The 17,034-nt window shown below is 34.4% G+C and overlaps 1 protein-coding gene and 1 pseudogene across 4 annotated transcripts in view; one reads left to right on the top strand and one right to left on the bottom strand.

The window, feature by feature from the left end:
* BTAF1 (B-TFIID TATA-box binding protein associated factor 1) overlaps nt 1-17,034 on the top strand; it is an 88,646-nt gene that overhangs the window by 39,207 nt on the left and 32,405 nt on the right. For all 4 annotated transcript variants that reach the window (XM_016151288.2, XM_016151287.2, XM_016151289.2 and 1 more), the window contains 6 exons: nt 1,003-1,123; nt 12,488-12,592; nt 13,686-13,835; nt 14,113-14,255; nt 14,506-14,680; nt 16,125-16,328. In XM_016151288.2, coding sequence (XP_016006774.1) covers nt 1,003-1,123; nt 12,488-12,592; nt 13,686-13,835; nt 14,113-14,255; nt 14,506-14,680; nt 16,125-16,328 — 898 coding nt within the window. The remainder of the gene's footprint in view (nt 1-1,002; nt 1,124-12,487; nt 12,593-13,685; nt 13,836-14,112; nt 14,256-14,505; nt 14,681-16,124; nt 16,329-17,034) is intronic.
* On the bottom strand, nt 2,203-2,321 carry LOC118604511 (annotated as a pseudogene).

The raw sequence follows: 17,034 nt of genomic DNA on the forward strand, positions 1-17,034 counted from the left end.
GAAAATTTGCTTCATATATTGTGATATTTGGCAGATTCTTTCCAGCTTATATAAGAAGAAATAGAGCGTATCATTTGGAACATGAACAGTTATACTGTTAACAAGACCCTGTTATAATGCTTTTATATATTTTGAGTCTGCCTTTTGTCGATGTGCGTGTGTACCAAATGCGTAAATTAATGTAAGAAGTGATTTATATAAACCTTTAAGTAATGAAAATAGTGTTTTGTTACTATTTGAAAAAGATAGGCCTCCTGAGAGGAACTCCAAAAGAATAGATAAATAATTACACTGACATATTCTTTTTTATTCATGCCTTTTTCGACAGAGGTATGTATTTCAAATGCTACTTATGAATCATTTCCTCATGCCAAGTAACTTTCATAAGTCATTCATGGGTCTTACAAGAATCCAGTGGTACATATTGTTAGCCTAGATGTGGCTTTGCTTATGTCCCTGTTTAAAACCTAATCTGAAAGAAGGAAGATATTTGAGTTTTTTTAACTTAGTTATGCTGAATCAGGGTAACCTTTTCCTCATTAGATTTGTGAGGGATATAAGTTAGTTGCTTCTAATGGTTGGTTACCTATTGGGGTTAACCATAGGAAAGGAGTAAGGATTAGCTATCCTGATTTTGTGTAGGCTGACTACCAGCTAAAACACATGTCTCATTTTCTTGAGTAAGAACAGATTGAAAATGAGGGTAGTTATAGTGGAAAGTTCTAATGTGATAAAAGATGATTTATGACATTAGTGCCATAGAAGACCCTAACATTAATATTTATACTCTTCTTTAAGACCGTGTTTGCTCTAGCTATTCTGGTGCTATAGTAACAGTTTTGAATGAGAATGTTAAATGGAAGTTCATATAAAAATTGTATTTTATTTTTTGAATTTGTTAATCAAAAAAGATACTAGATCCACAAGGAAATGATATTTAGATAATGTATCAACAGAATTTCAACTAAAATAAGTAAGATTAACTTGTGTCTTCTTTATTAGTATTCAGCAGTCACTCACAGTTTTAGTTCCACGTGTCTGGCCTTTTTTGCATCACACTATATCATCAGTTCGAAGAGCAGCTTTGGAAACTCTGTTTACGTTATTGTCAACACAGGACCAGGTAAGAAGTAATAACTATAGTAATCTTGAAATTGATACAAATTTTATAAAATAAATTGACCAGGTTACCCTTGCTATATATTCAAAAATCAGATCAAGAGAATGCCGAGCCTAGTACAAATGGTATGGTGACCATATAAATACATAAGAATATAATTACCTCAGGAGCAGAAATATTTTAACATTTTGCTCTAAGTTGTATTCCTAGCACTTGGAATAGTGGTCAACACATATGAGGCGCTCAGTAAATAAATGTTTGTTGAATGAAAGATTGAATAGTCTTTTCCTATCAAAGACCTGTCTTTACTTGCTCTTTGTGGTTGATAATTGGATGGTTGGCAGAACCCATCCCAGATTAGAAGGCTAAATTTGAAGCTCTACAGTACTTCTAAAGACTGATGATGAAATTGCTAGGCACTTGCCTCCTCTTAATGATTACTCAATCTTAAGAGCCTGGTATTTCCAAGGATAGTATACTTCAGGAGTCATACATTTAAATGCCTACAGAAATCATTCAGATAATATCAGTTTGTGAATGGAATCAATGATGAGCCGGGGAGTCCTTGCCCTGTCTATAAAAGGTTTCATATTTCTATTTTTAAAATAACCTTATAAGTCAAACAAAAATACTAGAATTTAGGGAAATATCATAAGGAATCCATTCTTCTATCATGCTTTTTATTTATAAGTACTACAGTTGAGCCAGTGATTTTTAAAAAGTAGTGGATAAATGTTGCTTTTGTGTTCACTAACCATGCATTTCTTTGTGAATTAGGAATATTCCACTTACTTTAGACTTAATTTAATCTGCAGCATGATGTATTGTACTGCAGTGAATCAACATCTGTAAATTTTGTTTTGCATTACCTTTTTGATTTTGTCTAATCTTCTGAGGAAAAGCTATCAGGTCTATTTTATAATCTTCAGTTGATCAGGCTTGAGCTGTTATGACAAAACTGGCACAGATGGTTCTGAATTTTCCCTTCATTTTTGTTTTAGTTTTGTGAGTTTTGCCTAAATGTTTATAGGTATTGTATTATTTATTATTATTATTATTATTAATTTTATTATTTTTTTTTACACCTACAGCACCTAGTATTCCTAGGTGGCCTCCCATCCAAGTACTGACCAGGCCCGACCCTGCTTAGCTTCCAAGATCAGACAAGATCGGGCATGTTCAGGGTGGCATGGCCGTAGACAGTACTGTATTAAATTCACTTTGGCTAGGCTTCTTGAAGTTATCAAATTTCTTGAAATTTATATAAATTTTATAAAATAAATTGACCACCAGGTTACCCTTGCTACATATCCAAAGATTAGGAGAACACTGGGCCTAGTAGAAATGGTATGGTGACCATGTAAACACATAAGAATATACTACAAGGGCAGAAATATTTTAATATTCTGCTCTAGGTGTATTCCTAGCAATTGGAATAGTCCTTAATACATAGGAGGCACTTTTTTTTTTTTTAAACGGACTTAACTTAAAAGCAGTTTTAGGTTTACGGAAAAATTGAGCAAAAGGTAGGTACATAGTTCCTATATGTCCCCCCAGAGTTTCTCCTATAGTTAACATCTTGCATTAGTTTAGTACATCTGTTACACTTGATGAACCAATGTTGATATCTTATTATTAACTAAAGTCCATAATTTACATTAGAGTTCACTCTTTGTATTGTAGATTCTATGGGTTTGACAAATGTACAATGATAAGTATCCACCATGACAGTATCATTCAGAACAGTTTCACTGCCCTAGAAAATGCCTGTGCTCCACCTATGCATGCCTCTTTTCTCCCTCCAAACCTTTAGCAACCACTGATCTTTTTATTGTTTCATAGTTTTGCCTTTTCAGCATGTCATGTAGTTGAAGTCATATATTATGTAGCCTTTTCAGACTTGCTTCTTTCATTTAGCAACACAAAATTAAGGTTCCTCTATGTCTTTTTGTGGCTTGATAGCACATTTCTTTTTTTCACTGAATAATAATATTCCGTTGTGGCTGTACTGCAGTTCATTTATTCACCTATTGAAGGGTATCTTGGTCGCTTCATGTTTTTGGCAATTACGAATAAAGTTGTAAACATTTCATGTGCAGGTTTTTTTGTGGGCATAAGTCTTCAGTGCACTTAGATAAATAACAAGGAGCACAGATGCTGGATCATATGGTAAAAATAAGAAAGTGTCTTCTAAAGTGGCTGTACCATTTTGCATTTCCACCAACAATGAGTAAGAGTTCCTGCTGCTTCATAGTCTCATCAGCATTTCATATTGTCGAGGTTGTTGATTTTAGCCTTTCTAACAAGTGTGTAGTATCTCATCATTTTAATTTGCAATTTCCTAACATACACTGAGCATCTTTTCATATGCCTATTTGCCATCTGTATCTCTTCTTTGGTTAAGTGTCTGTTCAGATCTTTGGCCCATTTTTAAATTGGATTTTCTTCTTTAATTTTAAGTTTTGTGTATTTTGGCTATGAGTCCCACATTGTTCTTAAAAGCCTTTCTGTTCATTATAAAGTGATTAAACCATGTGCAAACTCTTTTTAACTTTTGTGGGTTTTTATTGTGTAGTAATGTCAACATTACTTATTGAGGAATAAGGTATTTTATATAAATGGATTTTCTAAGTAATGAGAACCTAACTTTCTGACATCAAAACAGGTGACTATTAAAATGATTTACTTTTCTTGATTATCTTTTTAAAAGTATATTAAACATAAGTTAGTAATTTTTGATAAATCAGTCAACAGTATTATTTCCTGGTCATTAATTTTTATCCTGTGCTTAATGTAGTATACTGTGGGAAATTGAGATACACAAGAATCACTTCTGTCCGTGATTGAACTGTCCTTTTTCAGTTGCTTTTTGCTAGTTTTTTTTCTCAACTGTCAATTGTATTTTCTCACTTTTGTTAGCCTTATAATGTGATGTCTCCACTTGTTTTTTAACTTTTTTACAGTTTAGATAAGATCACAAGATTGTTCCAAATCCCTTTCCAAATTTTTCAGTCCCTCAGTGATTGTTGACATTGGCTATTAAAATTATATGGTTGTGAAAACATCTGTACATTCTGTGATGTTGGTTTTTTTATCCATGGCTTTCTATTTTGTCTTTTGAATTTGACTTTACTAGCTTTTAAATGAAGGCTTTAGCCATTGCATATATAAAGAATTGATGACCACTCTATTATTTTTTATACCAGAACTCTATTATTTTTGTATGTGATTTATGGCCTGTTGGTCACCACTTACACTAGGCCTTCAATATTTGTTAAATAAATTTGTATGAAATTTTATGTAGGGTGTTTTGGGAAATTAAAATATCCTGCCTGGTTCTTTGGAAGTTTTTACAGTGTGATTGTGATAAGATTCTTACATGGTAAGTTTAACAACCTCTGCAAAGAGTTAAGTAACGGAAGACCACAATATGAGAGGTGTCAGGAAGCAGCACTGAAGGCTAGACTACATGCTAAAAGATTAGGATTCAGGTGATAAGGTTAAAAAAAAATTTCTAATTTTCCCATATCTCTCTCTATAATAGTATCGCTAACGACATTTCTTCTTGTTTCTATCAAGCCTCTGTCTTCAGAATATCTCTTTACCGAAAATCATGCTGTCAGTGAAACTTAATATTGATGCATATAGATTATTTTGCGCTTTTATTTTTATTCGTCACTGCCCTGAGCCTTGCTTTCCAGTATCCTCCCCACTGAAGACTGTAACTATAGCACTTATCACCACTCTCAATACTTATCACTTTTGGCACCCACATATATCCTTTATTACTTTTGTTTGATTTTTCTTTTCTGTTTTTTCAACTAATGGTATAAAGCCAAATCCTTTTAGAAGACTTTTACTACCACTGCCCAGGTCCTTTTTTTTTTTTTTTTTTAAATTTGGGGAAATTTTTTAAATAGAAAAAATGCAGAGTATTATAAAACAGCATTTATTAATTCACAATTTGTAATTGGTATTATGATTATGCTTTATTTGCTTCAAATTTTTATAATCAGAATATTAAGAATAAGTCATAATTCCCTTAGAACATCACCTGTTTTCCAATTTACCTTCATTCTTCTTTCTGTATATTTATTAAAAATATTGCTTCCTTTTTCTGGTAGTTTGCTCCTTAGGGTTTATAACCAAGCCTTGTATCTTTAGTTTCAACACAGCCATAGTATTTCTAAAAGGGAAGAGAATTTGAGTTAAGTCTAAGAATAATATGGGGGATCATAGCCTCAGTTACTTGCAGACTGGCTAGTAATTTGTCATTACTTATATATTAGAATTAAATTCCTGTCTTTCTTAGTCTTCTGTTATTTGGCCCTTATCAACCTTTTCTTCTACTATTTTCTAATATATAATCTGGAGTCTATTTATATATGTAACCTGGGCTACTTAATAGTAATTGTTCATCTTGTGATCCTAACATTATTTGCTTTCTGAGAAGATATCAGAGTAAACCATGTCTGATGCTTTTATCTGTTGCTGTGTGCCTTTTCACATCATTATGCTGCTTTTATCTGCTATTGCATTCCTTTTCACATCATTATGGTGGTTATTATTGATTGATTCATAACTATGTGCAAACTCCTTTGTAATGAAGTCCATGATCTCTTACCTGAATTTGAAAACACATTTAGCTCCAGGGAATTTGGACAAGAGATGTGATGATGATAAAATCTACCCTCACCTCACTTTAACTTGCCTTATTCTTTTCTCAGCTGCTTTCTATCACAATTTTTCCTCTTCAGTGGTTTAATGAAAAGATCCCTTAACCCAGAGAGTCTAGGTTTTAACCTTGGCTCTAATATTTGTTAACTTTATGACCATGGTCAAGTTTATTTAACACTTCTGGTGATAATCTCTACCCAGCCTTTCTCAGAGTCATACGGGTCAAATAAGATAATATATATGAAAGTGCTTTAAAAATGTTAATTCTATACAAATATAAACGATAGTACAAATTGTAAAAACAATAATTAACACACTTCTGGGATTCTTTTCTAACAATTTGGAAATCTTATTTATATTCTGGGATGTAAGAGTTATATTTAATTATAATAATAATCCAAGCTATTATTGAAGGATTACTTTATGTTATGAACTGTTAGGCACTGTGAACTGGTAACTGGTAAGCATATTACATTACATGGGGTGGCTGCTCCCATTCCTGTTTTGCAGATAAGGGAACTGATGATCAAAAATTAAGAAACTTTCCCAAGCTTACGTAGCTACACAGCTTACAGTAAGCAGCTCAGCTCAGATTCACATCTAATTCTGGATGACTTTCTGTTGTTAATTTTACAAGGAGACAAAATGAATTAAGTGTCTATTGAAGTGTTTTCCCATTGTAAATCTGAAGTCATGTTAAGTATAAAGTGAAAAAATAAATCTTACCTCTCAATTACTAGGATCTCTATTGTGGTTTTAGTTTCTAACTTCTCAACCTCTTCCTTTCAATAAATAGAATCATAGTTAATGCAATTATTTATGAATCTTATTTCCATTGGACATTTTTGTGACACATCCCTGTGCCTTTATTTGTAGTGTTAACATGTGAAAGTATTTGCAAGCCTGGCTTCTTGGGGAGCATGAAATAAGAGCTCTTAAGTAAACCACACCAGTTTCGTTGGGTAATGACTTAAAATCAAGGCTTAACTTTCCTAAACTAGCAGCTTGGCAATCAAAATGAATGAATTTACCACTTATTTTTTCTTTCTGTATTCTCTCTTTAGCCTATGACTGTGTTTATACATGCAAGTGCATATCTGTGAATGTATATGTCTTATCAGTAAACTATGGGAATATCTGGATTAATTAGTGTTGGTTAACCACTAACTGTTGTAGCCAGAACATGGCTCCATGATCTAGAAAGGTATGCTTCTGGAAATTAATCTATTTTTTTAGACATGTTGTGCTGACAGGGTCAATTTTCCCATTCCATTTGCTTTACAGTCACTTTGAATCATTCCAAAATTTCAGCTACTAATACAGTATTGACTTTAATTTGAAAAGGAAACTTCGGCATGACTCTTATATTTAGCAGGAAGATATACATGAGATTGAGTTGGAATCTGAGGTATGCTTAATCCAGGGTGCATGAAAATTTAACATAGGCATAAGTGGGAGAAGGAAAGAAAGGCCAAAAGAATAGATTTGACTAAGAGTTTGGCTTTAGAGAACATTAGCATACTGAGGTTTGGCCAGATTTTATAAAGATATCAAAAGGGGAGACAAAATGTAAATATTTAGCTGACTTTCAATTAAGTATTACTTGGACAAATGAATAGAACAGGTATTATAAATTGTCTAAATATAAAATTGGGTTTGTTTTGTAGTTTTCACAAATGGGGGCGACATTTAACACTAACATAAAGTGCTACTATTGTGTTAACTATTTAATACAAACCAAAAAAATTTAAGCCCCCTTAAAACATGAATTCACTTATAACTGAGTTATGGTGGTCCACATTATAGTTAATTTAAACCTGGTGAATTAAACAGTCTGTAGTAGGAGTTTTTCTGTATTTTAGTTTGCACTATGTAGACTAATACTAAACATTTATCAAAGCTTTCCAGATTTTGCCTAAGATTAGTGGAGAAATTTTTGATTAATAGAGTCCAAGTTAGCAACATACTAGAAGTTCGTTGACTATTTAAAAAATTTGTAGGGAGGGGAATCCCAAGTGGATAATCTATAAAGTACTGAAAATACTGCACTCCCCACTTGCCCTCTTCCCTCACCAATCCAGTTAAACAAACCTATGAATACAAAGCAGCAGCATTAGTTTACCTCCCTAAATCAGTGCCTACTGAAAGGTGCAAAATTAATGAAAATGGATGGGCCAACTTTAGTTTTGCAAGAGACAGATTGACCTCGGATGGGCCAAACTATACCTTGTGATCTTTTAAGATATGTACTAATAGTGAGCTAACGCCATATTAATTTTTGTAGCCATAATCTAAAAACATACTTGCACAGTTGTTCAGGTGGACCAAATTTGACCTATAGATGTTTTCCCAGCCTTATCTTGCATTATTTAATAAGCAGACTTTGTTATGCTACTAGAGAATTTGCATTTTTCAAATACTGTTCTGGGGTGGGTTTTGTTATTTGGACTTTTGGTTTTTTCTCTCTATTTTGAAATTTTTATTCTTTATTGAGTTTACTTCTTAGAGCAGTTTTAGGTTCACAGCAAAATTAAATGGAAAGTACGGAGTGCACAAATACCTCCTCCCCCACCCTAAACACAGTTTCTCCCACCATCAGTATCCCAACCCAGAGTGGTATATTTATTACAGTCAGTGAGCCAATATTGACACATTATTAACAACCAAAGTCTATAGTTACATTAGGCTTAACTCTTGATGTTGTACATTCATTCTTTGGGTCCAATTTGTACTTCTTAATCTCTTCACCTTTTTCACCCATCCTTCTAACCCCCCTTCCATCTGGCAACCATCAGAATGTTCTCTGTATCTATGAATCTGTGTCTGTTTTATTCCATTCTTTTGTTCTTTAGATACCACATATAAGCGAAATCATATGACATTTGTCTTTGTCTTACTGCACTCAGCTCAGTATCCTCTAGGTCTATTTATACTGTTGCAGATTTCATTATATTGTGGAAAGATTTCATTCTTTTTTATGGCTCAATAATATTCCAGTGTGTGTGTGTGTGTGTGTGTGTGTGTGTGTGTGTGTGTGTGTGTGTACGTACATACATACACCACCTCTTCTTTACCCATTCATTCTTTGATGGACACCCAAGTTGCCTCTACATTTTGACTATTGTAAATAATGCTGCAGTGAACAAGTGGATGTATATATCCCTTTAAATTAGTGTTTTGGATTTGTTTGGATAAATACCCAGAAGTGGGATTACTGGTTCCTTCTTTGTTTCTTCTTGTATCCGCTGTTTTAAAGTCTATTTTATCTGGTATTGGTATTGCTACCCTAGCTTCCCGCCCCCCCCCCCCCCATTTTCATGAAATATCTTTAATTATCCCTTTACTTTCAGTCTCTGTGTGTCTTTCGATTTGAAATGAGTCTCATGTAGGCAGTGTTATGTAAGGGTCTTGTTTTCGTATCAGTTCACCCACCGTCTTTTGATTGGAGCAGACAATCCGTTTATATTTAAAGCAGTTGTTTGTAGACATGTAATTATTGCCATTTTATTATTTATATTTTTAATCTTATTTCCTTCTCTTAAAAAAGTCCCTCTAACATTTCTTGTAATGCTGGCTTGGTGTTAATGAACTCCTTAGATTTTTCTTGTCTGGGAAGCTCTTTATCTGTCCTTCAATTCTAAGTGAGACCTTTGCTGGATTGAGTAATCTTGGTGAATGTAGGTCCTTGCTTTTCACCACTTTGAATATTTTGGCCAGTTCCTCTGGCTTTCAAAGTTTCCTTTGAGAAATCAGCTGATAGTCTTATAGGAACTGCCTTGTAGGTAACTCACTGCTTTTCTCTTGCTACTTTGGAGCTTCCCTCTTTGTTTAAACTTTGACATTTTAATGATGATGTGTTGTGGTTTGGGCCTCTTTGTGTTCATCTTGTTTGGGACTTCCTTTGCTTCCTGGACTTGTATGTTTATTTCCTTTGCCAGGTTAGGGAAGTTTTCAACATTATTTTTTCAAATAAGTTTTCAGTTCCTTGCTCTCTCTTTTCTTCTGGTATTCCTATGATGTGAATGTTGGTATACATGATGTCCTACAGGCCCTTAAACTACTATCATATCTTTGGATTCTTTTTTCTTGTTGCTGTTCTGATTGGGTGTTTTCTGCTCCCTTCTAATCGCTGATTTGATTCTCTGCTTTATCTGATCTATTGTTGAGACACGAATGGATTTTCATTTCAGCTGTTACATTCTTCATTTCTGACTGGTTCTTTTTTATGATTTCTATCTCCATTTTTATGTTTCTTATGTTTTTGTTAAAATTCTCACTGAGTTCATCTACTCTTCCTCTAAATTCATTGAGCATCCTTATAACCAGTGTTTTGCACTCTGCACCTGGTAGATTGGTTGTCTCCATTTTGTTTAGTTCTTTTTCTGTAGCATTGTTCTGTTCATTCGAGATGTGTTTCTTTGTCTCCCCATTTTGGCTGCCTCCCTGTGTTTGTTTCTATGTATTAGGTAAGGCTCCTAAGCACCTGGTCTTAGTAGAGTGGTCTTATGTAGTAGATGTTCTCTGGGGCCCAGTGGCACAGTCTTCCCAGGTTACCAAGGCTGGGTGGTTCATGTGTGTCTTTTGTATGGGTCGTGTGTGCTCTCCTGTTGTAGTTGAGCCTTGATTGCTGTTTGCACATCAGTGGGAGGAATTGACCCTTGGGCTGATTGGTTGTAAGAACTGGCTAGTGAGGGACTGAACATATATACCAGGATTCATTTTAGCAGGGTGCTGGTGCCTGCCCAGTCAGCTCTTTGGGTGTGTCATCCTCCAAGGTAGCCCCAGTGGTGCTCTAGCTCTGGTTGAAGCTGGCCGCTATTTGGTGCCAGCCCCAGGACCTCCTGGGAGGGTCCCCGCTGCAGGCCAAATTCAGCTGTAACCTGTGCACTTCCTGGAGCCGCCTGGCAAAAGTCACCAAACAATCTCAAGATGGCCACCATCGGTGATGAGCTTAGTGGTGCTTTGAGAAGCCAAGCCACAAACCTAGCTGGCTGCCACTAGTATCGGGCTTGAGGATGTTCATCAAGAGGTACAGAGCATGCCAAGGCACACCAGTCTCGAGGGGTCCTCTTCTGTATGTCCCCAGTTGTAGGACTTACGTTCAGCTAAACTTAAGGGGACTCTTGATGATGGCTACTCTATAATTTGGTTTTAATTTTGTTGTGGTTGTGAGAGAAGACAAGCACAGTGTTTACCTATTCTACCATCTTGATCAAAAAACTAGAGTAAGCTTGTGTCCTGAGAAGACTACTATAATTTATATCACATTTATTGATTATAAATATAAGGGAAGCAATCATCTATAGATGTGGCCTTTGGGATTTACAAGCAAATGTTTGGATTTCTAGTACTGGTGTTTGAGGTGGGTTAAGAGAGTTGGTAAACATGAAGGGGAGAAATCATGAGTGAGAAGAGATTATGGAAGAGTAATATTAAATTATTTGCTTCTTGCTATTATAGCTTTTCTAATTCTGTTAAGAGTGTCTCTGATTCTCTCTGAAGAGAAAAAAAGAACTTTTCTTCTTCTTAGCTTCTTTTTTCCTTTCAATGAAAAGTAGTTAAAGCATAGCAAATAAGTGAGTAGCCTCCCCCAGTTGATGGTTTTGTTGTCTGTTTTAAACTTCTTTCAAACCATTTTGAGACCATATAATCCTGGTCCTATCATTGTCATTCATTAGTTTTCCATTGGCTAGAAAATTACAGGTAGCTTTCTAAGTTATCATTATACCTAGAACTTCTGGCTTCCCAGAATATCAGTTAAATCTTTCAAATTTCTCTTCAGTCTCTTCCAGATAACATTTTCTTTTTGCTTAAAAAAATTATGGTGGGGTGTAGTGATACTAGTAACCGTGAGTTAGTTACTAGAATTTTTCTGTTGGTCAGTCTTGTTCAGTGAGCCTGTAATGATTTGAACAATAGACAACATGTGAGATCTTTTCTGAGAATTTTAGGTACACACCAGATACTTGATTAGGCACTATTTGATTGCTTCATTTGGGTGGGCTTTTGAATTGTTGAGAAATTTTTTAGATCGAGGTGCTAAACCTGGGCTTAAGGGAATCTCTCAACCATCTGAAATTGAAAGCAAAATGTTGTACTTAAATATGTATGTAAGTGTATTTTTCTAATATACTCCAAGAGTGTCCATAGTTTTCATTAGATTTTCAAAGTTTCTCTGACCCAAAATCGATTAAGAACCTTTACCTTGATTTTGTAGTGAACTCAAAGTAGAATTTTCTAGGTTGGATATCATCTTATAATTCCTTACTTGCATTATTGGTGAGCACAATAGAATTTAAACTGATCATCCAGCTCAGCAGCAGTAATCTGATCATCTTTCAAATTTCCCTGACAACACAGTGATATATAGTATAACCAAGGAGATGTTGGTTAGAGCCTGCTTCCACGTGAGAGATGATACCAACTTATTTCAAGCAAAATTTAGAGTTGTTAAGCATAATCCTACTTTCTCCAGTGATTATATGCCATTTAGTTTCTCGAAACCATTGGAAAAATATATATGGTTCTGTTGCTTTAAAATCTTGTCAGAATTTATCACTAGTTAAACCTTTTTGATAAAGCTATATAGTCTTTTCATGGTAATACTTCTATTATTTGGCTTACAATTCTTCAGATAAACTATCATCCAGGAATTATGTGCTATAACTTTGATTCTGTTTTTGTTTTCAGAACTCTTCATCTTGGCTTATACCCATCCTGCCTGATATGCTGCGACACATTTTTCAGTTTTGTGTTTTAGAAAGCAGCCAGGAAATTCTGGACCTCATTCACAAGGTACACAGTGAATATATCTGTACTCCTTTTCCCAGTAACTTGGCAGTTTTCAAAAAATTTTTAGAATTGCCGTATACTGTTATTAGTCAGGGATTTTAAGAAATTGGAAATCACCCCAGAGATTTGAAAAGTCTGGAGATACAAGGTGAGACAAGAAAATATAATAGTTAAGTCCCGATTGGCCATGCTGCTTTCTCTTATTATGTGACCTTCTATGCACATGTTTTAAGCACTTTCTGATAGTCTCAATACAGAAAATAAAATGAAGAAAAGGTTGTTTTCCTCCACTCATTTTACTACTTATCGGAATGCTTATTAATCCTACAAAGCATCTTTTGGGATTTATTGGTAATATAGAGTCTGATTGTCAGAGTTGAAACTTATTCATCCCCCCGACCCCCGCCACTTTACTTAGCAAGATTGATTATGTGTTGGAATCTTTAAAGAAGAGCCATGTGATATAGTTAATAATATTTACGGGGAGAAATGGCATTGTTGTTCCTTTAAAACCTGTTAAGTTAGTTTTGAATTATTGGCCTCTGAGGTGGCTCATTACTAGCAGTAGTGCTATTTCTGTATGCTGGTCCTATCCCATTTAATGTTAGGCATCAAGCAAGGTACCTTGTTGAGTAAGATCATGAATTAAGACTTATACTGTTCCTAATTTATACTAGGGTATTATCACCTCTGAAGTTAGCAGAGGATATTTATCAGGAGCTGTTATATCTTGAAGTGTGAGTTGAATATAGTGTTGTATTAGTGTTGAGTTTTATGATATATGTAGAGGATTTCAGTGACTTACTGAGATTTTGACAACTTAATTTTATGGGTATCTTTTATTTTAAATGACTTTCATAAAATACTGAAGAAAATTTTTTGCATTCCTTTTTTAAAAACTTAATTCCTTTTTTTAGTATACAAACCTATCAAAAAAAAACCCAGTGTTTTAAAAATAGGCCTCTATGTTTAATTTTAGAATTATTCTCTATGGTAATTCTGAATTATTTTTTCAAATTAGTATCCATAAATGTATTAGGTTTTAGTAGCCCTCACTAGAAAAATTTCACATTCATGTTCCTCTTTCACTCTGTAGGTTTGGATGGAATTATTGAACAAGGCTTCAGTTCAGTACGTGGTAGCAGCTGCTTGTCCGTGGATGGGTGCTTGGCTTTGCTTAATGATGCAGCCTTCACATATGCCTATTGATTTAAATATGTTGCTGGAAGTAAAAGCTAGAGCAAAAGTAAGTGTAGAGGGACATACTATATTTGTATGTTCAGTTTGTGATGTTATTATGGTAACCATGTAAGAAATCTGTATTGCTTATTATAAATGTGATTTCATTGATTTAACATTAAGAAAAATTATTACTAGGATCTTTACAAAATGCATAGTAATTTTTATCCATTAAAATTTAGTGAAAAGAATTTTTTTTACTGAGATAACAAAGTATTTTTGATGTTGCTATTAAATGATTAATCTTTAATTATTGATTTGTTTGTTTTCCTCATTTCCTCTAGGAAAAAACAGGTGGTAAGGTACGCCAAGGCCAAAGCCAGAGTAAAGAAGTACTTCAGGAGTACATTGCAGGTGCAGACACCATCATGGAAGACCCTGCCACCAGGGATTTTGTGGTTATGCGAGCCAGAATGATGGCAGCCAAGTGAGTATTCATAAATTCAAAAGTCATTTAATCCAAAGATTCCTCAGTCCTTCCTCCATCACACTAGTTACAAAATAAGAAGAAATTTAAGTGTAAGAAAACTTTTAATTTTTTGAAGTCTTAAATAGGATTTGTATATTTTTATGAAGATAAGATTGGAGTTATGTCATCCTTGGGAAAAGTAACAACTTTAATAAGGAGAAACTACTTTAAATAATTTCTATAGTAACTTCTTTTCTCTCCCTCTTAGGTTATTAGGAGCACTTTGTTGCTGTATTTGTGATCCAGGTGTAAATGTAGTAACCCAAGAAATTAAACCAGCTGAATCCCTTGGCCAGTTACTACTCTTTCATTTGAACTCCAAATCTGCCTTACAGAGAATTAGTGTTGCTTTGGTAATCTGTGAATGGGCAGCTTTACAAAAGGTAAGATTTGGCCCCAAAAGTAATGAAGTCACATTAAATAAACCAATTTTTATTAGCTGTTAGGATTATATTATATTATAAAATATAATAAACAAAATTTTTTTTCTCTCTATAAACATTCAGCAGTTATAGAAAAGCATCCAGATTATTTTGTTGAAATACTGTTTTTCTCCCATTTGCCTTCTTAGCATCCCCAGTCTCATACCTGAGACTACTAGTTATGCCTATACTTAATATTTGCTCTTGATCCTACCACCTGTTAAGAAATGTCTGTCCTAAAAAGAAAACCTGTGTAAGTATAGAAGGTCATTCATTCCTCCAGATCTGTTTGAGATATCACTAAAAACTACAAAAGATAAGAGGCTTTGAGTACTAGATTATATTAGTAGTCTAGCAAGGGCAGAATTTTTGGTCACAGGAAGAAGATTCTCCACATTTAAATCAAAATCTTTGTTTCTATGCCCTTGCATCCACTTTAACCTTTAACTTCTAGTAAGATGTATGATTTTGTGTGAGACTTGCTTCTGTAAATTAAAGAAACTTCCTGCTGGCTTTCTTTATTCCATTGACTGGAATTCTGGAAATTTAACTGTCTGCACTTGCTGTGAGAGTTGCTTGTTACTGCCTCTTAGCAGTTTGTCAGAGGTGTGTCTAAAAGTAATTGAGCCATGCTCTTGCAACTGAGACCCCAGCTTTGCTTCTCGAAAGAAGCAAGGCTCATCTGTTTTTTCAGCAGGACTCGGTGTGCTGGAGAGGCAGTGATGCTGTGTTTTTGTGCCTCTCAGACTCAGCAGCAAGTGTTGACAGTTCGGTTTCTGGACCCTCACAGAGCTTCTCTGGACTTACTCTGTGAAGCCCAGGCTGATCACCCAGATCCCACAGAACCCCTCATGGCTCACCACTGAGGCCATTCCCCCTCTGGTTGGGGCAGGCAACAACCAGAGAGAGTGGGAAGGGTTAGTTAAATTTGGGGGCAGGTAAGTAGCTTTTAAATTATATATCCATTTCTACAGTATGGCATGTGAAGCTATGGGTTCTACTGTTAAGAAATCTAATAATGAGTTTTTAAATAACATGTTTAGTGCATGCTACGTGTTCTTATTTGACTCATTTCTTTTTACAGTTATATATTTTTAAATCCGTGCTCTCTCTCTATAGATATACATATGTAAACTTAGAATAAATTCAGAGTAAAGTAAGTGTAATTAGGTGGACATTTTAATGGAATTGTAATAGTTCCATGTGCATGTTCTATAGTCATTCATTTTAAATTTTAGTTTGGGTGTGATAACTTTTCTCTGTGAAACTTTGTTGTTCTGGGAGATAACATAGATTTGAAATCAGTAGAAATTTAGAACTTGGTAGTTTGCAAGTAAAGATTTGTGCATCTCTAGAATTATGTTTATATATTTTCCCTGAGTATTTGTTGTCTGTTATATTTTAGGAATGTAAAGCTGTTACCCTAGCTGTGCAGCCACGTTTACTTGATATCCTTTCAGAACATTTATATTATGATGAAATTGCCGTTCCGTTCACACGAATGCAAAATGAGTGTAAACAGCTTATTTCATCATTAGCTGATGCACAGATTGAAGTTGGTAATAGAGTAAACAACAGTGTCTTTACAATAGATCAAGCTAATGACTTGGTGAGTAAAGAAGTAACTTTCTTAAGCTTATATTTAGCATGAAATAAAGATTAGAAATTTGTCATGTTACGTTTACCACAAAAAACTAATTTCTTGAACCTATCTCTACCCTTTAGAAAAGTTATTTCATTGTATTGACCTTTTTTGAAATAAGAGGATGGCAAAGGATTTTTTTTTTTTTAAATCTCAGTTTCTGACAAACCAGTGCACCTTTATTAGAAAGGCTGTTAGACATTTTTTTTTTTATCATTCCTCAATCTTGCTTAAAACTGGCAGAGTATAGAACTGCTTCTTTAGGTTCCTGAGTATTTCTCCTCCTCCCTCCCCAACTTATAATGAAAATATTCAAACATAAAAGGTAAGAAAATTACACAATGAACATTCATATATCCACCAGCTAGATTCCACAGTTACTATTTTACTAGATTTGCTTTAGCACATATAGATGCAACTGTCTGCACTTATATCCAACCATGAGTTCGTCTTATTTTTTTGATGCATTTCTAAGTTGCAGATATCAGTACACTTTAGCATGTATATTATTAACTAAAATTCAATATATATATTTTTTGCTTTTTCAAGTTAAATATATACTATTATATACTGTGAAGTACACAGATCTTCAGTGGAATATTTGATGAATTTTAACTATGCCTATACCTATGAAACCCAGACCTCTGTCAGGATACAGACAGTACCATCACCA

Source organism: Rousettus aegyptiacus, unplaced genomic scaffold (assembly GCF_014176215.1).
Source record: "Rousettus aegyptiacus isolate mRouAeg1 unplaced genomic scaffold, mRouAeg1.p scaffold_m13_p_6, whole genome shotgun sequence".
In the NCBI taxonomy this organism is placed as follows: Eukaryota; Metazoa; Chordata; class Mammalia; order Chiroptera; family Pteropodidae; genus Rousettus; species Rousettus aegyptiacus.